The 27,834-nt window shown below is 39.5% G+C and overlaps 1 protein-coding gene across 5 annotated transcripts in view; it reads left to right on the top strand.

Annotated features, from left to right (window-relative positions):
• The first annotated feature begins 2,973 nt into the window (after window positions 1–2,973).
• The window catches only part of LOC306863494 (neuropilin-1a), a 65,533-nt gene continuing 40,672 nt past the window's right edge, over window positions 2,974–27,834 (top strand). For 3 of the 5 annotated variants that reach the window (XM_079406855.1, XM_079406853.1, XM_079406851.1), the window contains exons 1-3: window positions 4,272–4,884; window positions 6,818–6,992; window positions 24,661–24,842. In XM_079406855.1, coding sequence (XP_079262981.1) covers window positions 4,818–4,884; window positions 6,818–6,992; window positions 24,661–24,842 — 424 coding nt within the window. In that variant the 5' untranslated portion in view covers window positions 4,272–4,817. Of the gene's footprint in view, window positions 3,393–4,271; window positions 4,885–6,817; window positions 6,993–24,660; window positions 24,843–27,834 lie in introns of those variants that run through there. The other 2 variants (XM_079406854.1, XM_079406852.1) reach the window with 2 other exon arrangements.

Genomic DNA, 27,834 nt, shown 5'->3' with positions numbered 1-27,834 from the left:
CATTGTTCCTGCAAAACCACCACCATTTTAGATATGGCAGCCTTATACTCTGTGAAATTACTCATTCTCATTGTTATAGAGCCTTATTACCCCCTAGAGAATAGAGTCTAGTCAAATATAATTTTATAGAAAGGCTGCCTCGCTCTCCCTCCTCCTGTACCATCCGCAGAAGTGGCAGAGATTCCTAATAGTGATTGGTCATAAACTGATGAGGTGCTTTTGTTTAAGAAACAGATCGTTGTTGAAGCCTGGGTGTGGAATGCTTAAATTGGAGCGCTCTCCCAAATCTTATCAGAAAATGGACTAAATGGACATACTGTGTGTTTTCCCACTTAAATGCATGTTGGGTTTCTGCAAAGAATGCATTCACGAGATAGTCAATATGACCCTGACGCAATCACAATGGAAGCTGATTTGTTTATAACATCTGAGTTCCCCTCAGTGGTGCCTGATTAGCATATGCTGAGCAATGCATTTACACTTCCTTTCTGTAGAACAACAATAGGTCAGTGAACTGGACAAATGCGGCCACATGTGAGCTTTGTAATGCGTAACCAGTGAGGTCAACACTTCTGCCAAACATCAAACGCTAACGAAATTCTTTTAGGTCTGCTGCATGCAGCATATTGAGGTGATGCGACAGTGTAGCGCACTACTGTTTGATATTACTGTTTATTAATGCATAACATGCACTCTTTCATGGATCATTTTCAAATCAATTTTATCTCATAATTACGACTTTTTTATCTCATAATTATGGCGTAGTATCTTAAAAATTTGGCTTTAACTAATATTTTCAACTTTTTATTTCATCATTTTTTACAGATTTTTTTCCCTTTCTAACCCATAATTTCCTAATTCCATAATTATGATTTAGTATCTTAAAATTATGACTTTTAACCATAATGTAAACTTTTAATATTAATAATTTTGACTGAATATTAACCCATAATTTAATTTTTAGCTCATAATTATGACTTAGTATCTTAATGATTTTTTTAAGCCATAATTTTAACTTTTTGTCTCGTAATTTTGACTTAATATCTTAAAATGACTTTCTAACCTATAATTTATCTCATAATCTTGAATTAGCCTCTTGAAATTGTTACCTTGGTCGATAATTTCAATTTTTCATCTTGTGATTATGAATTAATATCTTCACATTTTCTAATCCATAGTTTCTACTTTTTATCTCATAAAATTACTTTTTAACATTTTAAATTTTGGCTTTCTAACCCATAATTTTGACTTTTATCTCATAATTATGACTTAGTATCTTATAATTTTGACATATCTCATTAATTTGACTTTTTATGTCCTAATTGTGATTTACCAAAGCATGGATATTTGTTTTTTCTAATGTGGCTTCTATAGTTCTGTACGTGGCACAGATGCAGTAAGAAGTACGCTAGTATTGCTCCTCGACCATAGCCTTGCCATGTTGAAGGTCTTGATTTATAAATATTCATTAGAATACGTGACAGGACGCTCCAGAGCGGTTACCAAGCAACGTCAGCGTGACCTAGTTAATATTCATAAGCTAAGCCCTTCCCCACAGTAGTGCGTCGCTGCTTGTGCTGGTCCTCCGGTGGTCTGTTAGCAGCCGAGACAAAGCATAGCTGAGCGGCTTGAGCCTCCGTCCAGGAGCCCGGGTGCCTCATCCTCTGCGAGGTGGAGCCCGCTTGTGTGTAATATGTTGCGGTCGGGGACCGCCAGGAAGGCATGTGTCTCTCTGGCGTCTCGAATGGAAACACTGGCCCCGGAGTGCGAAGAATTCGCGCAACAAAGCCCCACATATCACACGAGATATTTCCCAGCGTTTGAAAACTTCTCATTGAGCTTCTAGATTTAGCTAGTGGAAAATATAAAACCCGATTCAATGAATTAACATTAGGCTGTGCTATTTAATAGACTCGGAAAAGAGAAGCTAACTGACTTGTCAGTCACAGGAAGTTTGTAGTTAACAAAAATATTAGTAAATAAAAAAATACAAAAAGCTTGCTGATCAAAGTTACTTTAATTTCCCTGATATAGCCTTATAACACTGATGCATGTTCTGTTCTGAATCCATAATGTAATGCTGCCACTGTAAAAATGAATATATAATGTAGGAAAGAGCAGGCAATGTTGTGACACTATCACTTTAAACAGTATGGGCTATGGGGTAAAATCACTATCCTATACATGTCTACCATAATCCTTACGACTGACTGTAAAATAAAGAATTAAGACAAAACACTGAAGTAAAACTTGTCATATTAACTTAACCTGGAAAGTTTGATCTGGTTTGTTACTGAGGTCTACCTTCTCTAACCAGCTCTTTCAAAGTTCCCACTGATTCCATTTGATCACCATATAGTTTATGATTATTAAAAAAAAAAAACAATGAGCAAAGTCTAGACAGAAAACATAGAACACTACAATCAACAGTGTAACTTACAGTGCCACAAGTGAACGTCTAATTCCAAGTAGACAGGAAATATCCAAATATTGTATGTTTTATGATTCATGATCATTATAAGCCTTTACAGGTGTCCCACTTTACATGTTAAGCTGAGATGGTGGTTAAAACAAACCCTTACAAGCAAGTAACCTAAATGTGTTTTTTCAACAATATAAACCTTTTGCAATCCAATAATCATTTAAAAGGCACCATAAACTCATTTGTAGGGTGGATCTTCCATCATGTGCTCGCTCAGAATCACAAAGAACCTTGTGACAATTATGAATAACTGTTACATTTGATTATCTCCTGATAAGGGCAATCTATCATAAAAACCTCTTTGTCCCTCTGTAACTGATAGTCCACTTTTGCTAATGGTTCAGATAGGCATGAAATATCAAACAAAATGCATTTTAATATGAACTTTTATTACTTTTAATATGGCTTTGTTGAGAACAAGTTGTGATATGATCTGCACATTATTGTGATTTGGGATTGTTTCGCAAGAAATGTTCCTTCGGTGCACTTCTATAGTGGATAGTGTGGATGGTGCAGGCGGCTCGCCGGGGCAGCCTCGGGGAACAAGACGAGCATGAGGCAACTTCTCTGAGATTCCGCGCTTTGTGCCTTCTCTCTGGACCCGTCCCTTGGTATCGAGCTCTGTGAATGACTGCATGTTCACTGGAAGATTTCACTCTGACTATAGGCTACGACTGCTCTCAGTGATTCCTCGCGGTGGCTGCTTGCTTCAAAGCCAAATGAATAATACAAGCGGAGTTGGAAAGGAGGACTGACTCGTATTTGGAGAGGGCGACGCGATCGGCTCCGAAGCTGATGTTTATGGATTTGAGGGGACTGTAGCGCAACAGAACATTACGGGCTGGGCGATCGCGGTCACCGGATCGTACTGTATAGGCTACGGGACGTTAACGGATTTGACAGCTTGTAGGCAAGTGCTGATTGTTTGTCTAAGCAGAAAGGATTCGGTTGAAGTGAAAAAACGAGGACACCGTTGTGCACGAAAGCAAAATCGATGCGACCGTGCAACTTATCTATCCATAGCCTATCTACTGCTGCTGCGTAACGCGCAAGTCCCCTCGCTCAACGCTCCTGTTTGCATTTATGGATGAAACGCTCGTTTTAAGGCACCATGCTGCGTAAATGAGACGTGGTTGCAACAGATTTAAGTGAGATAAACCCTTAAAGGAAAAAAGCAGGTTGCCCCTATATGGACATATAGTTCCATATTTGTATAATACATCCTCCTATTGATCAGAATTGTGCAATATTGAACGAAGTTCTGGATTGCATTGTAACAACTATAAGAATAAGAATACATCTGCACGTATGCTGGTGGTGAATATGATGTTCGTTTCGTCTTTAGTTTTGTGTTTGCATGCATGTGTATAAATAGGCTACGCAAACTAAATATAATATAGTTATGATAGAAACGATTCAAATGAGAAGCAATATCGATCAAATGAAAGGCAGCTTTACAGTTTTGCGCTTTATTTGAAACCATATGCAATCTCCATATCTCCATATGCAAAATATATGTAGCGGCTTTGTGCTTTTCTCATTTTGAGAGCTAAAAGTGGCTGGTGTTGTTGTATTGAATCTAGTTATTTATTTTGGTCAGCAAGTTCATTCGTCGCTTGATATAAAGGACAGCAGCACCCGTGCCACACTTCCACTGCGCGCGAGGGCTGGACAGTGTCTCACAGAGGTCTCTGGGCTCTTTTATACGAGAGGTTGGGCTCCATATAGGTCGGGCTTTGCATATGTTTAATCAAACCAATGAGAATCCCCTGCGCGTCTGGCACACGGCAGAGCAACAAACTCTAGGAAGAAGAGAAGCGTAATTTAGGGGGTGTATCCCTTGTTTAAGACGCTGTTATGGCAAAGCCAATCGCCAGATGTTTGTGTTCCTCACTTAGATTTTGAGACTAAGCAGAACGCCGGGTTACTACGCGGAGGCTGATTCGCGTATCCAAGCCACTTTTAGCCAAACTCTAGCTACACGCGATCTCCCTCGCCCACTTTACGCACAGGATTACGCCCGTTTGCTCGTCTCTTTCGCGGAGCTGCAACGTTTTTTCTGTCATTCTTTAACAGGCTGAAGGAAATGGCAAAGGAGAGAGGAGCGCGGCTGGGAGATCGCAGAGGAAACCAGAGCTGAATGGCAGGATGCAAGCAACCTGAAGACGCACAAAACCCCGCATTTCTACAGCTCTCAGACCCTTTTACGCCTTCTTTTGGTTTCCTTGCTTCCGAACGAGAGGAATTACACCCTGTACGACCATTTAAGGATTTTCCTTTTTCTTAATTTTTCAAATTTGTATTATTTTCACACGCAGAACTCAAGGAATCGAGGATGCATTGTGGATTAGTGTTAATCCTCTTTACGGGAATCTTTCTCATCGTCAATGCTTTCAAAAATGGTGAGTGTCAACTGAAACTCAGTCACCGGGGTGTTTAATGACTTTTCTTGGGATTAGATGGGGAAAGCCTAAAAATGAGGGGTTTCGACTTTAACCTGGTCACCTGCTCTCACCTGCAGGCTGTCTCGGACACCGCATGGCCAGATCGTTTTAACCGCTCCGATGTTCGGTTGTTGTCGTTGTGGTTGTTTTTCCGCTGTACAACAAACGCACTGATTGTGGTCAAATGTATTCACATGGTAGATATATTATATAATAACTTCAATTAATAATATTAATGTTTAAAAAATGGTGAATATCTATTTAAAAATATATACATTTAAATTTATTATAATAAAAATTATAAGCGTATTTTCTTAAAAGATGAAAGTAACTTTAATGTGCTTTCAAATATTTCAAAATGTAATGAAACCCATATTTTCATAAACACTGTATTCATATTTTAATATAGATTAACTACGCATTAGTTGAGTATTATGTTATTTTTATTAATAATGTGTTATTTAAAAAGTTTTTATAGAGTGCTACATAAAGTTTTCTGTCCGTCTAAGAAGTTTTGTGTTACTGACTCTAATCTCGGCCAAATTTGGGAGACTACATTTTAACATTATTTCAGGGAATATGACGCCTAACTGTAATATTACGGGTCTGATGTTACGAACTGCAATTACAAATAATAATGTTGCCCCATTGTCGTGAATAAGTTTAGTTAAATAAAGGTGTAACAATATTTATAAACTTTGGGAAAAGTATTATTTACTAGGCCATTGTAGATGTTTTATTGTAGTTAGTCATGCAGTTTTCAGTCCTGTTTGCGCACTCGTCCGCGTGTTTTGCTAATTCACATAAAGTCATATAATGTGTATCATGTCTGTCAGGAATAAAGTCTAGAAAGCTTCAAGCGAAATTTCATGGGGTCACTTGCATGTCACTTAAGTTTTTATGAGCTCATATGTAGATAATCATGAGTATAGGCTACTGTACGTTTATGAATTAAAATAATGATTGATCATAACAAATTCTGTGTTTAAGAGTGAGTATAGGGTCATGATTCGCTCTCAACAATATTAACCTCAAATACAAAAGCCTCTAACGATATATATATAATTATTTTTTTGCATTATACTTTACTAGACCAAATTTAAAACATCTAGTTCATTCTGTTTACATGAGATAATTATTTACACTGAAATATCTTGAGTTGTTTTGGCATAATTATATATATATTTTATGCTGGCAGTTTTACATTGAAGCCCTTTCATATTTTCTGCCTGAAAGTGTTGGTGTTTATTAAATAAAAAGTTGGTGTTTATATGTAAATATGTCCGTTAGACTGTGAGCCATGCGGTGCTCCTTAAGTTTGTTTGTTTTTGATGAATATGATGAAATTCAGTGTTGATCAGCTCTGGAGTGGTTGAAAGAGCAAATAAATAAAATATGGGAGAGACAAAGGTCATGCTTCCCTCCCACATAATGACATTAAATGTAGGCGAAAATATCAAGCCTGTATTTAGTGCTTAGAAATGGGTCAGAAATGACTAGAGGAGAATTTCTCTGTTTTAGTGAATGCTTGGAGAGAAACGGCATAGTCATTCTTATGTCAAACTATACAGTAGTGTTATTGTATTAGGTGTTCAAAAATAAACCATTTAAGACAGTGTCACAGTGAACATGGAATGCATTTGAACCATGGAAAAACATGTTAAGACTGTTTTCATTTTCTTATCACTGTAAGTACTCTGTGTATTCACTGAAGTATATATAGTTGTGCATTGTTGGTTGTAAACCAACATGTTAAATTCAGATTGAGCAGCTGGTTGATCAGAAGGACCTGGTCCCATACTGGGGACAATCATCCAAAACACAACATAGTGTATATTGGTGACCAGATTTACCAAAGCATGAATGAAAGTTTTCTTTTCTTTTCTTTCAGACAAATGTGGGGACAATATCAGAATCACTAGCGCAAATTACCTCACTTCACCCGGTTATCCGGTGTCTTACTACCCATCTCAGAAATGCACATGGGTGATTACAGCTCCAGGACCGAACCAGAGGATTTTGATCAACTTCAACCCACACTTTGACCTGGAAGACAGAGAGTGCAAGTAAGTGTTCAGTGTTCACTATTTAGTGTGGAGGTGCGCCACCTGCTGGCACTGCTTGAGCATCTGCAAGACGTTCAGCTGGTGTGGAGCAGAGAGCCTCATGTGTGCTCGGCTTCTGTTAGTGCAGATTTCATTTAGGTTTTCCAAAAGCATTTTTTGATGTTTGTGTAAATGTGTTAAAAATAACACAATTTAAGTCAACACTTGTTCGTGTTGGAGTTTCCTCTGCACATCGTGCTGGCAGATCTGTCATGCCGAAAGATGAAACAATAAAGTATTGAATGCTAGTTTTTGTTTGTTTTTTTACATCATGATTCAACAGTTGACACGTGGTTTGGTTGCTGCAGCTTGTTTCCATTGAGTCCAGTCCTCTCTCGCTCCTCTCTTTCTCCTTCTCGTTCCGTCTGTTTCCTTTGTTTGTGCTGGTGGGTTTGAGGGACATCATTGTACTGTCAGAGTGTGGCTGACTCTGTTACTGTATCCCCTCCACCCAGATAGTCTTCCGCCTGGAGTCCTTTGTGTTCACTGAATGCCTCGTATTAATGGCACCGTTTATCAGGATCTTTACCTTTTTATGGCTCTGTAACCCTACAGAGATTTACAGCCCCAGATGACCCCGCGCTGTCTGCTCATAGGGGGTCCGTCTCTTCTGAGAGTTCAGGTTTCGTTGCCCAGAAACGACCAGACCCCCCTCCAGTCACAGATACGCACACACTCACAAATCTCCAACCAGGGGATACTTAGAGTGAATGGAGTGTGGATAGACACATGGTGAGGACATAATGAGCCCTCCTAATGAAATTATCCAGCAATGGTTTGCCTGTGTTCGAACAAGCCAAGTTATAGAATTGCACGTTTAGCTCCCGAGGCAGTCAGAGGATAGAAATGAGTTTAACGTGAGCTCTTTAAAGTGTAAAGAGCTCAAAACTCCAAAATGATTTTTGTATAATTTGGTTTTGCATTTTGCCTTTGCAAAATGGTTAATGGTTCATAAAATAGCAGTAAAAGTTATGTTAAGTGCTAACTTGAATACACACAATTTGGAGACCAGATAGACATCTGTTTGGTGGATCTGGTTTCTGCAGATTAGGGGGTGTTTTCTTGACTCCCAGATTCAGCTGGACACACATTAAGGGTCTCTTGCATAACGTAAACTGTTGATGGCCGAAATGGCTTCTTTATCAGATGGACTGCCGAGCGAGGGAAGCTACAACACAAGCTTCAGTGCGCTGCTCGCAATCTAATTAGCAACAAATGGAACGCACATGCTCAGCATAACATGTCCGTTATCAACAAAGCAAACAAGAAATGCTTCGTGTCCACTTGTGAAAAAAACAGCTGCCGGATCCAAGTCAACACTGGGTGCTGAACACGTATGATGATCTCTGGCATGTTTTGTTAGTGACTGGAACAAATGGACAGACTGAGGATTTCTTTGATTTACTTTTGATTGTATATATAGACAAATATAATTTATTATTTTATTTTAAAATGATATATTTACATATATGAATTTATCTATTTTCCATTTTGATCAAATGACCTGGCACATTTGTGGAAAAAAAAAAAAAAAAACGGCATCGGATGACAGCATTGTAGATTGTCACACTGGTGTATTTACTGTTATTAAAGCAGATGGACTTCAGTGAGGTCATTGTGTGTGTCTCTCTGTGTGTGTGTACTGTGTTGTGTCAGAGGCCATCCTCTCCTGATAACACATTCCTCTGACAGCACTATGAATCATTGATGCGCCCCAATCCGCTGACCAAACAAAAACCGGAAACATTTCCTCCTGATTTTTACATTCCTGTCTTGAAGCGGTGAGGGGATGTATTGGATGGAGGAATTGTTGAAACGTGGCAAAGGACAGAGTGTAGCTTTGCTCTCAAAAGAGATAAGCTTTACTGCTTGAAGCAATATTCTTTGTACCTAGTCGGAGAATGCTCAACAATGGCCTGTCTGTTTAGATTTGTGCATGTGTTTGCTCTTGTGAATAGTCAAGATGGCATTCAGAGAATGCTTGCTCAAGATTGGTCCCAAAGGAGGCCACTAGAAGGCCCTTGGCTAACCCTAAGACTGAAAGCACAGCTTTACAGTGACCAACCTTCAGCGCCGCCCTGCTGGGTCAGCCCACAAAGTGCCACATGTCCTGCAGAGAGAGCAAATACACTCTTGGCTGGCCAAACAAACCACACATCCTGTATCTGTGTTGCTCGGAGACTAAGACAAAGCTGATTAGTCATGGAGACTCTAACAGTAGATGCCTTTGATTTAGTTATGGGTTTAATTTATATAGAAACACACTCAATGGCTCTGCTACCATTCATTTGCTCAGATGCCCTGCTGTTGATGTAAAATAATGTTTTGGCCGACAAACCGAGGCGAGAAGAGAAAGGGTAAAACAGTAGACCTCACCGGTGTTTAAATATCAACATGGCTCTTCCACTCAGGCAGGGTCTTGATCCATTGTTCGCATGGGCTCCAGTGTAGCAGGGACTCCATGGGTCTCCTCTCCCCCACTGAGAGGTTCCATAGCCAGGCTGGGATGGCCGTAACACCTTCCAGACACCTAACGCTGGCCCTCTCCACTCCTCCACAACGAATAAACACAGAGAGAGCCGTATGGCATGAACATTCATCATGTCACGGAAGGGAAAACCAAAGAAGTATGGAAAGCAACGGACTTCCTTTCATCCTCAACGATGAGGGTTTTTAAAGGCAGGGAATGCTTTGACCTCTGGGCTGTAGAGGAGGCTTGGGCTGACAGAGATTGTTTTAAATACTTATGGCCCCTGTTAAAAAACATAAGCACGGAGATCTATTCTCAGGGAGGGTCAGGGAAGCAATCGTATGATCAAAAGCAGCGCTGGGCCAGGCACAGAGGCAGAGAGTCGAACTCAGTGCTCCTAAAACAGGTGTACCGCTCCTGTTTCATTTCACTAAGATGGTATTTTTTCCCTTTACGGTTGATGTGCTTTGTGTCGCCGAGCAGACAGAAAGCAGACCGTAAAGCAGGGGCTTTCGCTACCGCACTGAGCAGTTTTCTATGTTGGGAGGTTGTTTCTTGTCCCTAGACTGCTTCTAAATCACATTTGTTCTGGCTCTGCGCTGGATTCTGGGTACAGGGAAAGGAGGTAGCAGCTGTAATATAGAGCAAGAACGAGGTGGTGTTACTAAAGCCAGTCCAGATGGAGAATGAGGCATAAACATTGAAAAACATACACAATAATGCCCACATACTGTTGAGAAAAACTGAGCTGTAAAAAGATGATATATGTCATTTCTCTCCTGAAGGCTGATTGCCTTCTGGCTCTGTGGTGCTTTCAAAACATTGCTATTTGTTTGAGAATCCAGACCAGTCTAACATAGCAACAGTTTAACTAATGATGAGAGTGTGGGGTGCTATTTGTCGGATCGACCAATGAAGTATTTTTGTAAAACCTGTTTGAAAACAGTCATTATTAGGCCATCTAATAGAAAAAGGCCTTTTAGAGGAGACCTCAACAATGTTGCATAGTATGTCCAGTAGCACGTCTGAGCTATGCGTTCCACATTCATTTTATAGTTGTGAAACAATTGTTGTTGTTCTGTATTTTCCACATTTCATCACCTCATTTTCTCCTTGGCGCTCTAACACTCTCGCATGACACTGAGGAACTTGAGGTTGTAAAGTGGTCCGGCTAATGAGAAAGATTAAAGCGGTGGGAATCTTTCTGCATGTGTGTGTCAGGGCAAGGGGTTTTCCGCCACTAAAGCGCTTCACCTTGGCCCGTGTGTTGGAAGGACAGGCTGATTGAAAAGCTCTCTCTCTCAGTGACATCTGCTGTCCTCCCTGCTGTTCTGTCACTGGCTTGATTCATGTCCTCCTCGTTCTCTCGCTCTCTGTCTCTCTCTCAGAAAGCCTAGGCATTTCGCCGCTCAGCGTGAGCTTATCTATGAGGGGAGGAGAGAGTGATGAAGTAGGGAAGTGGGGAAGAAAAGGAAGAGAGTGTTAGAAAGTGAGTAGATGAAGAGGAGGAGGCAGATGGGTGGACAGAATGAAAAAAAGTGGAAGTAAACACTACACTACAAATAAAAAGCACTACAGGATGTGTGAGTTATAGTTGGATAAATGGCGCTTAGAAGAAGGAGTAACCAAAATCAATTAGGAATTAACAAAGTTGTAGCAAACCTCCACCCTTGCTTCAGTAAAGCCCAGAAGCAAATCTCAAAATTCTCCCACTGACAGAGGAATGATGAAGATTCTAAAGAGAATCTGGCAAAGGTTTATTCAGCTTTCCACACAGAACAGGTTTCCCAATATGGAAGTTTATGTTTTCTGCTGTGAGCCATGAGTAAATCAGCTGAATAAATCTTGTTGCTAATTTCAGTTTTGTTCCAGCTCAGATGTTCTTCAGTAGAGCATTACAAGTTGCATGATTAAAGAACAATTTGTTAATCTCACCATTGCATTAAGATGTGAAGATATAACTTTGTGATATGGTAAAAAGTAGGTAAGAAAACCTGTTGTAAAGGAATACTGTAATCAAACACCACTTGGCATTTAGGTAATGTCAGATAACTCTGAGGCCATATGTACTGTATGCTAGCGCACACCTAAAAATTAAAATTGAAAGTCTTTGAAGCCACAAATATTGATGATTTATCTTGCATGCATGGGCATATATATATATATATATATATATATATATATATATATATATATATATATATATATATATATATATATATATATATTGTCTTATAAAATGTAACCTTAAGTGTGAAATATATCTTTGCTATTTAGCAATGGCATTATGAAATAAAACAGTGCAGGAAAAAGGAGTCATCTACAAAAAGTAAAACTTCTTCATGTCTGAACTGCTGCATTACACATGTAAAGTTGCAGTGGAACATAAATCCCTAATTTTGTTTAGATGAAGCTCATTAGCAATAGGGCAAGACGTTTCCATTCAGAGGCCCATGGAATCCGAGAACTTACGAGAAACACAGAGAGAGAGTGAATGAGGGAAAATTACCACAGCTTAGGAACCAAGAGTTGAGGTTCTCAGCAAGATTGGTTAAAGATCTGTTTCGAGACAACCTGGTTTTTTAAGCTCCCCTAGAGAACATCAGAAGGGCCTAAGCTTTAATTGATGTTGTCCTGTTGGAGAGCTAATGCACCATGTCTGCACATGCTGGCCTTGTTTAGTTTGCTGCCAGAGCCGCAAATGGCCCTTTATTTTTGATTGATGGGGCTCCTGCCCAGCTATGGTTCAGCCCATACTGCTCTGAGCTTAAGGGACCAGTTGGATGGGAATTTAGGTTTGACAAGGTTCAGCTCCACTTGGGCCCCACGCTAAGATGACAAATTCAGTTTTTCAGCTTGTATTTTTGAAAACGTTGTGTTATTTGTTGTAAATTTAGACTGTGAGATCTTGTTTTAAGAACTTAACTTTCATCTCATTCTTATTGGTTTGCTCCAGTTTGAATGCAGCCGAGGACCGTCCGTCTTCGTTTTCACTGCGACAGTGTTGGTAGTGAGTTTGATGACTGGAAAGGGACAGTGATGAATGGAGCAAAGGCTCTCTGATTGAGCTGAGGCAGTTCACATGCCGTTCGCCCGCCCCTTTTGTTTGCTTTTCTCTTGGTCTTGTCTTTCAGCAGGTTGGTGTTCGTTTTAGGGGGTTTGTTGTTGTGCGAATGTGGTACTTTTCTCACACTATAATTCGCAATTAAATAGCACATGTCCCAAAAGCTGCAAACTGACCTGTTTTTAAATCAACCCCTTGGTGGGATGTTCGTGGTCTTGTAATGTTTCAGCCTCGATGCCAGCTTAAGTCTGTCAGACCCTCCTTTCCTTTCCTCTCCTTCAGTTTCTGCTGGTCATAGCATGCATACTGAGCTAATTATCTTTCACAAGCTCTCCAAGCTGGCAGTGGCAGAGTGGGTTTGTGAATGGAGAGGTCATTTTGCCCTCCAAACTTTGGCATCATCTTTGGCATCGGTGCTTTGATCAAACTGCCGCACGACAAGACACCACACATATGCGTACACACACTTTGACACAAGCACATTGCCCGGGTCACAGCAGAATGCACCGGAATTGCAATGGAAAGAAAACAACACACCACCTGGCTGTCTCAGTGTGTGCCCTCTGGAGTGTGTAATTCCAGGAACTTGCTTTCCTTTTTGAAGATATCGGAAAGGAAGGAGATAAAGTGAGACTGCATGTGATAATGAATAAGGACACAGAACGAGTAAGGAAACGAATTGTGAGATGTTGAAACAAATGTCAGAGATTTAACAAAGCAAATAATTATCTTTTGTTCTCCTTCTTCCTCTTATGTAATCAAGAATCGGCATCTAAAGGGTGTGTGTGTGTCCCAATCCCTTGCCTCACTGTTGACCATGACACTGTTCTCATGAGATATGATGCTGACTTGGCCAAAGGCAGCACTTTGTATCTATTCCCTGCCCCCATCTGCTGTCTACATTGTACAAGCATGGATGCAAGGAAAGCAAGTTTATTGAATTACTCCCAGTGCAGTTATAAGCACAGCTTTCCTCTGAAAGAAACAAGAGACATTAGGGGAAAATTTCAAGTGACCCAGGACGCAGACCTGGGGGACCTCATGCTCTCATCCATGAGCTTGTAGCACATTCTTTCTCAATCTGTCTCTTTCTGTCTACCTCTCTCTTTCTCTCATGGATGCCACCCACTGGTTTACCTCTAGTTGACCTCCCTAAGTATTCTGTTAATTACTTACTTGAGAGTATGTATTAGACTGCAGTATGCAATTGGGCCAGAGAGTTTAATAATGGTTGTTTCCTTTACACAAGCTCATTGTCTCATACGGTACATGCACAGTCGTCCTTTGTGTCCTACTCTGAAAGACTTTTAACCCTACTCTGAAAGTCACTAGGTCATATCCTTGTCATAAATTTACAGCTATGCCAAATTGGATTTGTGGGTTATATAATTGAATAATGCACTTAGATATACATCTATAATAATTGTCTGTTCTTTTTCTTTTTTGCTGTTGGATTAGTGACATAGGTCAGACATTTTAGCCTGCGGGATCTTGCAATATATCTCCAAATAATTAGTATTGTAATTAGCATAGCAAAAGGTATTACCTTAAAGCTGACCCCGATTCTCTCTGCAGATAATAGGAATGAATTTAGTCCTCATTAGAGGAGGCTCACTTCACCTTCTACCACTGCAGAATCAGCGGCAGTCCAAAGGTGGGAGACACTGGTTGACTGGGTGAATTTTTTATTTTATTTTTTTTGGGGGGGGGGGGATTTTTTAATGGAGATGGAGAATGCACATCTGGCCCTGACCCCCTCCAGCCACCTCCCTCCCTCAAACTCAATCCACATCCTTTTCTATAGCTTGACTTTTCATCTTCTTAACCATGGACCCATCTCCAGAGAGCTGGGGCCACTCTGGCTCAGTAATAATACCCCCTATCAGATGTCAAGGTGGGACAAATGGTGGCTATTCTCTTAGTAATGGCGAGTGAAATGGGCTCCTGACAGAAACCGAATGAAGACCTGTGTCCCTTGCACACCATATAGTGCAATTTATTTTTCCATTGTCCTGTTCTTGTACTAAATTGGATTTTTGTTAACTCTTTCTCTCCGATGTACAACAACACTGACTATATATTATTTAAATTGAATTTTTAGCTGAATCCTATGTAAATGTGCTATATCAAATAGCACTGGTTCTCGAAACATTTGACATTAACACCACATTAAGTGGCGACCTAACCCACAATTTAGGTACTGCCTTAGCTGTATGGTTATACATTTTGTAAAATTCCACAGTTAAATTTCAGCATCGTTTAGCTCTAGCAAAGTTAATAACTTATTTTTCCTAAACTGCAGTAGGTTTATTGTTAGCGTGATTGCTTTTTTTCTCCACCATGTCATTGCTACACTCAGGTTAAATTTCTGAGGTAAAGTTATGCCAATTTAGTGCAGTTTCTCATCCTATCCTGTTAGTGGATGATACACAGATATCCATCCTGCCCTACTGGTTGAAGACAAAACTTCCTCAAGCTCCTTCAGCTGTGTTTATATTGGATCATTTGGGAATTGTACATCAGTGAAGAAGTGTGGCACTCTGATGTAGCCTGACCGAGCTCTGTTCTTGTAGCTCGCTTAGTGTATGTGTTTCACTTAATCAGTAAATGCATATTAGCCATTTTGCCCCCTGGGCAGAACTCTAATGAATTGCTCTTGCTCCTTCCTCCAACAAGAACAGGATGTTAGATTCTAAATTAGGGCATTTTATGGTCTAATATGCCTTCTGTGTTTCTTCGCATTCTAACCCATAAAGCTTTCTGTTTTCCAGCAAAATTGCTTTAATGGATAATGACAGATGATGGAATGAGGGGAAGCATAATTGTTTGCTGACGTGCACTGTTGTAGAGGAGAATTAATAATGTAGTGGTAGCACAGTGCCCTCTTTGTCTTGTGGCCCACTCTACTTTTCCCTGGCAAAAATGAATGTCCAACAAGTTTGGATTTGGTTAAGAGAAAGAACAAATGCTTGTCTCAGAGGTGTAAACAAAAAATGGAAAGCTTGCTAACGGTGGTCAAATGTGATTGCACACAGAGTGGAAATTGCAAGAGCAATCTTGTATCTTGTGGTACATATGGTATACGTTCTCAGCCTTTACTGCTACCGCTTTTATCTGGTTATTTGTCTATAATTAAAGACTGTAGTGATGTAGTGTAGTGTAAACTGCTAGTAGTGCAATGCGCAATAATTCCCTCAAAATACTGGAATTCATTAATATGATTGTTGGGAATCTGTGTCTCTCCGAGCAGCCTAATTAGCAGTGCTAATTAAAGCGGACACGCTAAATCCATCAATGTTAATCATAATTGCCGTTTATGAAAGGGTGCGGTGTGGTCTCCTGCACTGCACCCATTCAAAATTGATTATCATCTAAAAATATGTCTCAAAAACATTAAGCATGATGCATAAGACCTCTCTGTAATTGTGGCCACTGGGGCTGGGTTGGAGTAATTTACTCTCACGGAATTGAAAAGTATTGAACCGTTTGACACATCCACACCCTTTGCCAGCCCTACACCACATGCACTCTGTGCCACCCATTATTAAATGGTGCTTCTCTAATCACTTGGGTTTAGGGATGAAGGATGAAGGGTGGTTGTTTGGATAGACACATCTGTCTCTGGGGAACATCAGATATTATTTGCACCTGTTTTTTTATTATCTTTTAATTCTGATGTTGACAAAAATTTGGGAACAGTTCAGGTGGTCAACAGCACACGTGCATTATGTAAATCAGAATCAGAATGAGCTTTATTGGCCAGGTATGTTTACACATACGAGGAATTTGTCGTAGTGACAGAAGCTCCACAGTGCAACAGAGAGACAGCAACAGGACAGGACAGATAATAAAGAATAATACAAATTTCCAAATAGGCAATGTACAAAACAGCAGAAACACAATATATAATATAGACAAGTATGTGTGTACAGGTCTGATATGTGCAAATTTGAAATAAAAAAAATTAGATAAATAAAAAAGTAAGCAAGTGTGGTGAATAAATAATAGAGTTGTGTGTTTATTGTCAAGTGTTCATGATAAGGATTGCCTGAGGGAAGAAACTGTTCCTGTGTCTGGTCGTTCTGCTGCTCAGAGCTCTGTAGCATCGACCAGACGGTAACAGTTCAAAGAGGGAGTGTGCTGGGTGTGAGGGGTCCAGAGTGATTTTACCAGCCCTTTTGCTCACTCTGGATGAGTACAGTTATTGGAGAGTGGGGAGGGTTGTACCAATGATTCGCTCAGCAGTCCGGACTACTCTCCGTAGTCTTCTGAGGAGAGTAAAGGTACTTTCCCACCCAAATTTAATTTCTCTTTTTTTTTTTCAATAAACTGTACTGTACTCTTTTAAAACAAAAAGAATGTCCTTCTCAACAAATCCTGTTTGAACCAGTCAAAAGATATTAAAAAATAAACAATAGCACCACTAATCCATTAGTCAGTTGTCATAAAACTCAGGGCTAACTTCTTAGCCATAGCCTCAAGTCATGGTCCCTCCCTCTACACGCTGCAACAGTCGCATGTAAGCTAATAACTCCATCAGGGAGAGTTTTCATTCTGGGTACTGTTGTAACGGACTCTGGTCCCAACGCCAGCTCCTTTTTCTGTCTGTCTCACCAACATTTTGAGTGGCAGAAGTGAGGTTATTATCGTTCCAAACGCAGCTAGCGGCTGCAGGAGCCCATTACAGTAGGCTTGGTTAACTCTTGTCACATACTATGGAGAACGGTAGACAGTTATGGTGAGCGAGCTGCTACCCTTTCCCCTAAAGGCTTGAGGTGTTAAAATAGAAAAAAATGCAGCCTCCTTCGTGGAAATGTTAACCTTGTTCGGCATGGGCGTCTTTGTGACAGTTTGTTAGTGTTTTTTAGAACATGATGTTTGGGACAGAGTCCCTCAACAGCTTACAGCTTTGTTTACACTTTCTTGAAGACAACGATGACTTGTATATCATCTCAGCCATCTCCATCTCAAAGGATGTGACTGTTTTGAAAAGGGCACGTCGAACCTAATCTTTCCCTATGGAGATGGATAAAGTTTTCTGCTCTATTGTAGACCACGCCGGAGATTGGCGTCATCTTGGTCATATTTTATTTCTGTGAATGCTTACTGGGGGTATAGGTAACAGGGTGTTCTGGGTAGTAAGAGACACTATAAAACCCTGAGTCTGTGATAAATTGTTGTGGTTGATTGTTTTTAACCCCAGGCGTGCAAATAAGAGCTACCTTTCCCATCTGACCATTCTGGATTGCGTAGCCATTACTATCCCTGCGGAAAGGCTTGTCTGTTAACATTGCAAGGCAGCGAAGCGAAGGTCTCTGAGTATTAGATTCATCCTTTTTGTTTTAATTTCCCCTTTGGATTGGTAGGCAATTTTCACCACTATTTTGGCTGAAAGTGTGTGTGTGTGTGTGAAGGGGCCTCAGAGACTTCATGAAGGTTCACAATCCTTAAGAACAGTCCAGTGGTATAGGCCAAAAGATTTTGAACAGTTGAAGAGGGCAAAGATAGACAGAGAGAGGAGGGGAATGCATTAAAAACAATCTGTCCGCTGTCTCTTCTGGGGTCGTAAAATGAAGCCGGCAGAAGGAGGAGCGAGGAGGTGGTTTAAGACCTGGGGCAGGTGGAGAGGTGTCTGGTCTGAGAAATTGTGACTGTATACTTGATGTGAATGCTTTACAGCTCTCTTCTTGGCTTCAGGGTCCAAACTCCATTTTAAAATCGGTCCCTGCTGTTTTTTCTTGATCTGTTAACGGCAAATTCCATTTCGCAGTTTCAGACCCCCGCAAGTTCCCAAAGAAATAGATTAGCAAATACTGTTCTACACAGACCTCTCTGGGAAAATATCTTTCTCCGAATGCAAAATGGCCTCTGCAGACAATCCCATAATGCCATGCAGATGATTAGCAGGGCCAAGTTGGCAGTCAGGATCCTCTGAGCTTGTGGAATGGTATGAAACTGTTCGCAGCCTGTGCCGAGTAGTCTTTAAAAACAGAATTGAGAATGTGGCTAGAATGCTTAAAGACATTTTTTTTCGTGAGCAGCACTGGCCTTAAGGCGACTACTGCAGTTCCATCTGCATCTTATTCTAATACCTCCCACTCCAGCTTTACAAGGTCCATCTGTGTTAGGGAACAAGTGCCGCGCCTGACTAAAAAATGGCATAAACAAGATTTCCGAAGGTGCTAAGACTTTATGTGCAGGCAGGAGAAGCCTGCTGTTTTTCAAAGCCTCAGCGAAAAGGATGTCTTGAGGAAAGCTTGTAGTACAGTATAATGTTACCTCCGCTGTGATTCTGTGACAGACTGCTGAAATCCGATAACACACCTTTGATTCTCACGGCACCACTGAGGAGGAAATGACTTCTTAAACTCCCAAATCTATGGCTGGATAACGCTTGCATCAATTTTTCAAAGGTCTGGTCACGCTTGGGTTTACCTAGGTGGGATTTAAAGTAGAGAGAAAATCTGTAAGAAAATCTGCAAGCCATAAGTGCAGGGAGAAATTACCAGCTGAAAGAGGAAGGAGAGAGCAGAACAGACAGATCTGAACAAGACTGATGCTCTCCATCTTGAGCTCGGATGCTACTGTCAAGATCTTCACACATTACCGCACCAAAGCATCTTCCCAAGCTGTATTCGGACCAATCTCTGATTTACAACAAAGTGCACTCCCTTTTTTAAAAGTGTGAATTTGGTTAAGATTTTACAGCAATGTGATCTCACATCTGTCTTTAATAGTGATGTGTTTTACTCAAGTACGGGATGTTGCTGAAGCAGTATACTTGTTGAAACTGGACTAACATCCCTATCAAACAAATATAGATAAAACCTTACCCTACACTCTAAATAAATGCTGGGTTAAATACAATCCAGTGCTGGGTAAAATATGGACAAACCCAGCAGTTGGGTTGTTTTGACCTAGTGGTTGGGTTACTACCCAGAAGGTTGGGTTAAACATTTAACCCAACTGCTGGGTCAAAACAATCCAATTGCTGGGTTTGTCCATATTTTTAATATTTTTTTTATATTTAACCAAGCATTTTTTTAGAGTGTAGCAATAATCCAGGTCTAAAATCAAAAAGAAAGTTTTAATCTCAGTCCTAACCTATCCTAAACAAAGGTCCTGTCCTCAATGTCACCTTACACTAGGGCTGTAAAAGAATTTCGAATATTCGTTGAATTTAAAATAAAAATCCACATTCGAATGCAAAAATGCTTCATTCGAATTTTAAATCAGACAGCCTTATATGTGGCACACAAGATGCGATGACGATGTTGGTGTCATTGCATTTTAATGCTTTTTTTAGTCTATCCAGGCGAACCCACTGGATGTGGCACTACTCATTCAAAATATAACGTTAGCAGAAAAAGAGAACATCAATGCGGAGATTATGTTGTTTACGTCAAAACTGAAAGCAAGTCGTTCACACAGAACACATCATTATCACATTTTCTATAGGGACATCTTTCACCGTTGCACTCACATCTGGACACAAAAGAGTGGCATGTTTAGAAAGCCATAAATTAAAATTCATTTAAGTTCAACTTTTAAAAAACATGTCTCAAGACTTTATGGCGGTTTTTCTGCATCTCATGTTTTTCAATGAAAAAAGTAGGCTACTCTTTGTGATTGCTTTTCGGTATTAAACTATACATACTTACATGATGCTTGTTGTTTCTAATTGTTTAAGCAACGTAATTAATTATATATGGTTTATAGACATTATTTTAAACATTATGCACTTTTTTTCACGTTTTTTATTGCTTTGAAGAAACGTGCATTAGTACGGTAATGTTTTGCTCGATGCGCTCTATTGTGGCCTCAGGAGAGAAGCCAAAAGCTTTTTTCCCCCTAACAGAAATTATGCCTTTTAAATTTGAATATAATGCAAAATTTTAATTTAGTTTTTCGGCCAATTTGACAGCCCTACCTTATACTTTTAAGTGCATGCTTTGGTAACGTAATTTCATATATTGACTGTTTGGTAATGTGGATGGTAACACTTTATTTTAGGGTCTCTTAACTAGTTGCTTATTAGCATGCATATTATTAGAATATTAGTTATGAACTTATTCTACATCCCTAATCCTGCCCAATACCTAAACTTAAAAACTACCTTACTAACTATTAATAAGCAGCAAATTAGGAATTTATTGAAGGAAAAGTCGTAGTTAATAGTTAATAAGTGTTCCCTATTCTAAAGTGTTACCATGTGGATTAGTGTAGTCTCAGCAAAAGGCCACAACTTCTTATTATGGCTGCGAAGAGAGTGTAATGAAGCCTATCACAAATGGGATGAAATGCATAATCTGAGGCCTAAATATCAATTTTTTTGTTGGCACCAGAAAGGAATGTCTATGTCAAGAACAACCATCCTATCAACCAATCAGATTCTTGTTTTAGAGTTAAGACTGGGGCCTTGAATAAGATTCTCACCAAGCAATGATTTCCTTCTGGGTTTTAGTGATCGGGTAAGTCTGTGTTTATTTGAGGACAAAGGATGTTGCTCCAAGAACATGTTTAGACTTGAATACAAGGGTCATAACCATGGATCAGCATAACCATCACGCTAAGCGTTTCTTCTCTTCATCTTCCCCTCTTATCTTGACAAAATAGTCTCTCACAGCATCCTTTGACCTAACTTAAGTAAGTCAAGCTCACCAGAATACTAGGCAAGCCAGAATGATGACAGAAAACAAAAAAACTCTTAGGGAGAGTTAATGACTGCTTTTTATGGCCACTGTGCCGTAAAGGCAGTGAGTAAAAGTGTAAGTGCATTGGCTGGATTCCTGCGTAAATGTACCATGATGGGGCTGAAGGTAGACTGAGGTCTCCTGCTCAGACTGATAAAGGAGAAGAGGAGAACAGAGCTTGTTTGTGTGGGTGCAGGAGCGCTGTTTCCACAGCTGGCCTTAAGAGGAAGAGGGCAGGGAATGAAAAACAGAACGGCGTGCAAAAAAATGGCACCAAACACAAAACAGTAGACCCAAGCCAAATAGAGTGAGGTCATAGCTCTGCTAACGTCGTGTGAGCAGCAAAGGCTGTCTGAAAAGAGTAGAGGTTCTGTTTATGTGCTTGCACATGGTTTTATTTGTATTATGTTGATATTTGGGTCACTGACAAATTAAAAAAGGCAAAATACTTTAAAAATCAAACAATAAACATGAACTAACCTTACCTATTCCATAAGGTTAAAATATCTGCTTTTTCTTTACTTAATAGCATACACATACAGTCATAAGGGTCTACAAGGGTCCTCTATTTTTCCTATTTTTTAATAATCACACATGATTTCATCATTCAAATATTTACATGACAGTCGAGTAAGTTGTGTGGCGTTTATGCAGAGTGTTTGGACTTTCTTTACCTGTCAGTTTAAATGCGTTTTCAGTCTATATGTAGCGTTAAGGCAGTGGCACTCTCTTCTGCTGTGACTGATGGAGTTCTAGGCCTCTTTCATCAGGCCAGCCAAGCGGAGAGACATGGGTGAAGTCATCTCTACATTACCGCCCCCTCAGGGGACCCAATTTCAGAGAGCGGCGCGCTTCTCATATTCCGTCCCTTCCATTCGCACACATACGGTATCATGCCACCCCCAACGGTGTGAAACAAAACAACCTTTATATCACTGCATGAGTGATATAAAATGCACAGTATGAGACGTACCCCGATTTTTACGCCTCCTAAAAAACCCTGGACACACAGACACACATTCTGCTGTCTACGATACCTTCGTTAAATTTTCACACATTTCCGCCAATAATGTGTGGCAGGTGGTATAGACCATTTTCTTGAGCTGGGAGGTCTTCTATTGCATATCTAGGCTAATGTGTAGATTAATAATGTATATATACAGTTTGTATATCAGTATTGCAATACTCCTCTCAGAATAATGAAATGATATTATGCACAAGCAAGATTTTAGTTGTGTATCCCTAATAAGCTTGGAGAAGCCAAACTGTGATTCTTTGAAAAGAAATAGAACGTTCTACTCCCCATGATGCTTTGCTCTCCTTTCCTCCCATCGTTCCCGCAGTTAAAAGTGTCAGGGGTGATTAAACGCCATGGAAACAAGACCCTGCTGTCAATCATATTCCACGCTGAGCCTACCCCCAGTTGAAATTCAGCATATCAGTATGTGGAGCGTATTGTCCAAACAGACTTAAAACAGTGGAGAATTCACATCAGCTTTAGTTTTTCATCCCATCTCGCTAGCTGAGGCAGGACCACCCACCCACTCTCGTCTTGTATTACAGACACAATATTAGCGCATGTATGTGTGTGTGCACGTGGGTTTTTGTGTGTGCACGTGCTGCCATTTGTGCAACAGTCTTCCAAACTGTCGCCGACTCAATTATGTGGCGGCACAAGCCAATAGCTTTAGGGTTGAAATTCTATTTTGAGGAGAACTGGAGCGTGCATGTGTTTGTGTGTGTGTGGAGGCGACACCTGCTTCTTCTCACACTATAACTGTTGTTCCACTCACATACTGTCAAACCGACATGTAAAGGGTATCACCATCTTCTGTCATTCATATGCAGCAGTTTGTCTGCCCCTTATTAGCTCTATGACATGCACACATCATGATGCATTACTCATCTTTAGAGTGCAGAGGAAGAAAAAAACCGGGCACTTTTGTGGATGTAGAGTATTGTAAGTGTCACTGTGCTAGTATTATGTGAATTTTGCATCATCTCGTTAATATTCATGAGCCAGATATACAGAGGTGTAAAATACCTGAGTAATTTTACTTGATTACTGTACTTAAGTATTCTTTTGGGTGATTTTTACTTTATTCAAGTACAATTTAAACTGAATACTTGTGCTTTTACTTGATTACATTTCTGAAGAAAAAACTGTACTTTTTGCTCCTTACAATTTAATTTCAACTTAAACAGTTCATTAAATATTTATTTTATCTTATGCACATTAAACATGGTAAACGGAAGCTCAAACGTGCATGCTTGACGTGACAACCAATGATCATTGTTTTCACGCATTAAGCACACACACACACACACACACACAGTTCTTCTTCAGTTTTGACTTTCATCAGGTAAATGTTTGGGTTCAAAAGTTCACCATCAAATCTGAGGAAGCGTGTTGAGGTAGCAAAGTTTCGTTTTCCCCCCCCAAAAAGTTTATTCATTATTCTATTCTATATATATATGGCTGAATGCACAAGACTGAGTGCAAATAAAATCAGTGATAAAATGTTTAATATAATTAATATTTTTGTGGGAATTATTATTTTTTTTCTTAAATGTTACAAATCTTCAAAAAAGTGTTTAAATGAACATTATGTTTACTTAATTGTAATTCATGTTTAGTGATGTTCTTACCAGGTACTGGATAAGACTCTCAATTAATGTTTTTTTTTATCTTAATAATTACATGATTTGCTAATTAATTCATATAATTAGTCACAAATAATTATGTTGCAATATTTGCTGAGAAAATGCCCCCCAGAAAATGCTCATTAAACAATTAAAAAATTAATTATCCTTTTAGACAGTGACGTAGACAACACAAAAAAGTGGGCTTTCAAAACGTTAATATTGTATGTTTTAATTCTATGACTCTCCTCATTAATTCAACCTATTCTTGCATTCTGTCTGTTTCTAACCTCTGCATCACATTGTTATTAAAAGTGATAGTTCACCCAAAAATTAAGATTCTCATGTCGTCCCAGATGTCCCTTTCTTTCTTCAGATGAACACAAGCAAAAATGTTTAGTCCATATAATGCAAGAGGACAGAACCACTTCAGAAACAACACAAAGTGTTTGAGTACTTTTTACACATCTGAAGATGCATGTGTTGTTAGTAGCTAAGATGTTGATGTTTGTGTGATTGACAAAATTATAAAAAGGAAAAAAACTTATACTTTTAACACACGCAGACATTCACTACCTAGTGACTGTTTTCAAAAATGCGTTTTTTTAAGCAAAAATATTTATAATATTTAAAATGCAAGTAATAACATAACCTTTTCATAGAAACAAACTGAATGAACCGACCTTCTATAAACTGTACAAAAAGTGCACAGTGTTTATGTTTATTTGAACTGATCATTGTGTTTCTCTCTCTGTGCAGATATGACTATGTGGAAGTGAGAGATGGAGTGGATGAGAGCGGCCAGCTGGTCGGGAAGTATTGTGGGAAGATCGCTCCCTCTCCTGTGGTGTCCTCTGGGAACCAGCTCTTCATCAAGTTTGTGTCTGACTACGAGACTCATGGAGCTGGCTTCTCCATCCGCTACGAGATCTTCAAAACAGGTGAGTAGAAAGAAAAAGAAAATGATTGGGTATAAGCTACAACAGCCCCAAAGTAGATTTTAGAGCCATAACTATCGTTTTATAATAAGAAGTATGCGTGCAAGGTAGGAATTTACTGTAGGAGAGCACAACGACCATCTTTCTGTTTTCTCTTTGTCAGTCCCAGTGGGAGAGCTGCTGGAGGAGAAAAGATCAGTTGACTTGTAGACCTTCAGGGTCTCTCGTTCTGGCATTGTCTGGCCTACAGAGACACACTGAGGGACTGTTGGTCTTATCTGGAGATGTCAGGGCAATAAGCAGAAATTTCCTGTTGTTCAGATCTGTTTCCTGTGTTTGAGGTAGGGCTATAGACTCAGAGAAAGTGAGAGAGAAAGCGTGTTTGTGTAACCTCGGACAGGTGCAGCACACAAATACTGACCCTGGGCTACCCCGAGTGTGACCTCAGGATGAGATGGATGATCCAGGGAGTTTATTTTATTTTATTTCTTCAGTGTCACACGATCCTTCAGAAATCCTTATAATATGCTGATTTGCTGCTCAAGAAACATTTCTGATTATTATCAATGTTGAAAACAGTTGTCCTGGAAACAGAATATTCAGGATTCTTTGATGCGTAGAGAGTTAATGAAAACATTTTAAATAGAAATATTTTGTAACAAGTCTTTACTGACAATTATTTTTTATTATTATTAATTTTATGCATCACTGCTGAATAAATTATAAAAAAGAAAAAACTGACCCCAAACCTTTGAATGTTAGTGTATATAATAAATTATATTTATTAATTTATTCATATGAAGAGTTTATTGCAAAACAGATAACTTCATTTTATTTTTTTAAATCATGTTTTTTTATTATGTTATGTGTTTTTATTGAGTTTTATTGTGTTAGTTAGCTGTATTGTTATTTTTTACCTAATCAAAATAACCCAATTCTAGTTTGATTGAGATTAATTGGAATGCATAATGAAAAACATGATTATTGAAAATTTAAAAAAATGGAGTTATCTGTTTTTGCAAATGAACTATTCATATATTAACATATTTAATTTATATTGTTTTATTATTTATTATACTTTCAGGAGAAAAATCCGAGACAAAGTTGATATTTCACAGAACGCAATTAAGAACTCCTGAGTTATAAAAGAGCAACCCCGAAGCAATAGATGTTCCTCTGGGTTCCCATCCCCCCTGTTGCACCTCCACACACTTTGGCTCATCAATAACATCAATAAGTCTCCCACAGTATTCCATTATCTCAGTGCTGGTTTTCTTAAACTCATCTTCTTGATGTGTCTGATTGGAAATAAGGTTCCTCTGGAGAGAGCAAAGACGTCTGAAACATATCGACTCAAGGGGTCGAGCAGACGCTCTCGGCCAGGATGGGTGCCCCCGCGCTGGGTGTGTTCCTCCAGAAAACCCTCTTAGTTTATCAGCATGGGTGGGCCACGAGATCCTGTGTGAACGACAAAAACTGTTGTTTGCAGTCCAGGACATGGGAATTTGCTGTGACTACACAAACTCTGGAGAGCGTACATCAGCTTTATTAATTAAAGACAGAGAAGGACAGCGAGAAAAAATGTGAAAAGCAATAGGAAAAGTGACGGATTGTGAATAAAGAAAGGGAAACTGATTTGAAAGCCTTGTCAACACTGTCTGATCTGCATGTTTATGACATACAAGTAAAAGTAATGATTACACACAGGTGTTGAAACAGGTGTGTGTAAATGTGTATTCAAATGTGGGATGATTATAAGAATGTCACACCATTTAAAATGAGATTATACTCAAGCTGCTGCTGCTACATTTGGAGAGGTAAACTGTGGATTAGAGCAGGTTTCACACACATCCGCAGCGTGTGGGCTGAATCGCTAGAAGCAGCAGTACAGCAGAATGTCTAATTAAAGGTACACAGTGTATTTTGTGAGTTTTATAGAGCTCTCAGATGCTAGACTGATTTCAGAACAGGCATCTTAAGCTTCAGCTGCTTATATATGTTTTTAGAGCAATTAGCCACGAGAGACTATGTGTTACAGTGATTTTACTCTGCTCTGTCCTTAAGAACACCACTTAACATGTGGTTAAATCACTTTAACATGCGTATTGAGTGGCTTATTGCTTTTATAAAATGCCAGCAACAGCAATATGAAAAAAATGGCAGTATTCACTATAAACAATATTTTCGGCAAGAAATATAGCTCATTAGTGTATTAGATAGATAGATAGATAGATAGATAGATAGATAGATAGATAGATAGATAGATAGATAGATAGATAGATAGATAGATAGATAGATAGATAGATAGATAGATAGATATTGTTCCTCAAAGTTTGGATACAGTAATGCAAAACAAAGACAGATGGAGTAGCAGAGTAGTGAAATGTTCCCAAGCTTTAATATGTAATATTTATTCTTTTGGAATGCATATAAAGAATAATGGGGAGATTTTAGACAAGCATCGAGGAGGGAAAAAACGAGAGTAGAGAGCTAATGTGAAGACTAAAAGAGAAAGAGAGAATAAACAGAGAACACAAAAGGAGAGAAGAATCTATTCAGGAAAAAAGTGTGAAGTTGACAAAGAAAGGGAGTGAGAGAAGATGAGGTGAAGAGAGGGCGAGAAAGCCTGGGAGCTACACACACACACACACAGGAAAGATAAGAGATGAGAATCTCTCCACCGCAGCTATCTATGAATGCAATCAAGCCTGACCCAAGCACTAACCCACACTGGACAGCATGGATATCTAACGAAGAGCTGTCCTCAGGGGGCTTTCAGACCGCTACGGTTTCACAGACACCATGTTCTTTCTCTCAGAGTTCCCTTACACCATCCTTAACAAGGTACTTTTAGATGATTTTTAGAAACTTGCGTATCCCATCTGTAAAGCAGGGGAGTGTGTAGTTATCATGTCATCCTGCCTTGCCGTGGCATCCCCAAAATGGCCTTTCTTAGAGTTGAAGGAGACATGCGTTTTTAGTTAACAGCTCTGCA

This window comes from Barbus barbus, assembly GCF_936440315.1.
Source record: "Barbus barbus genome assembly, chromosome: 44".
NCBI classification, from domain to species: Eukaryota; Metazoa; Chordata; class Actinopteri; order Cypriniformes; family Cyprinidae; genus Barbus; species Barbus barbus.
Note: the sequence above shows the minus strand (reverse complement) of the source record. Positions and strands in the feature narration are given on the sequence as shown.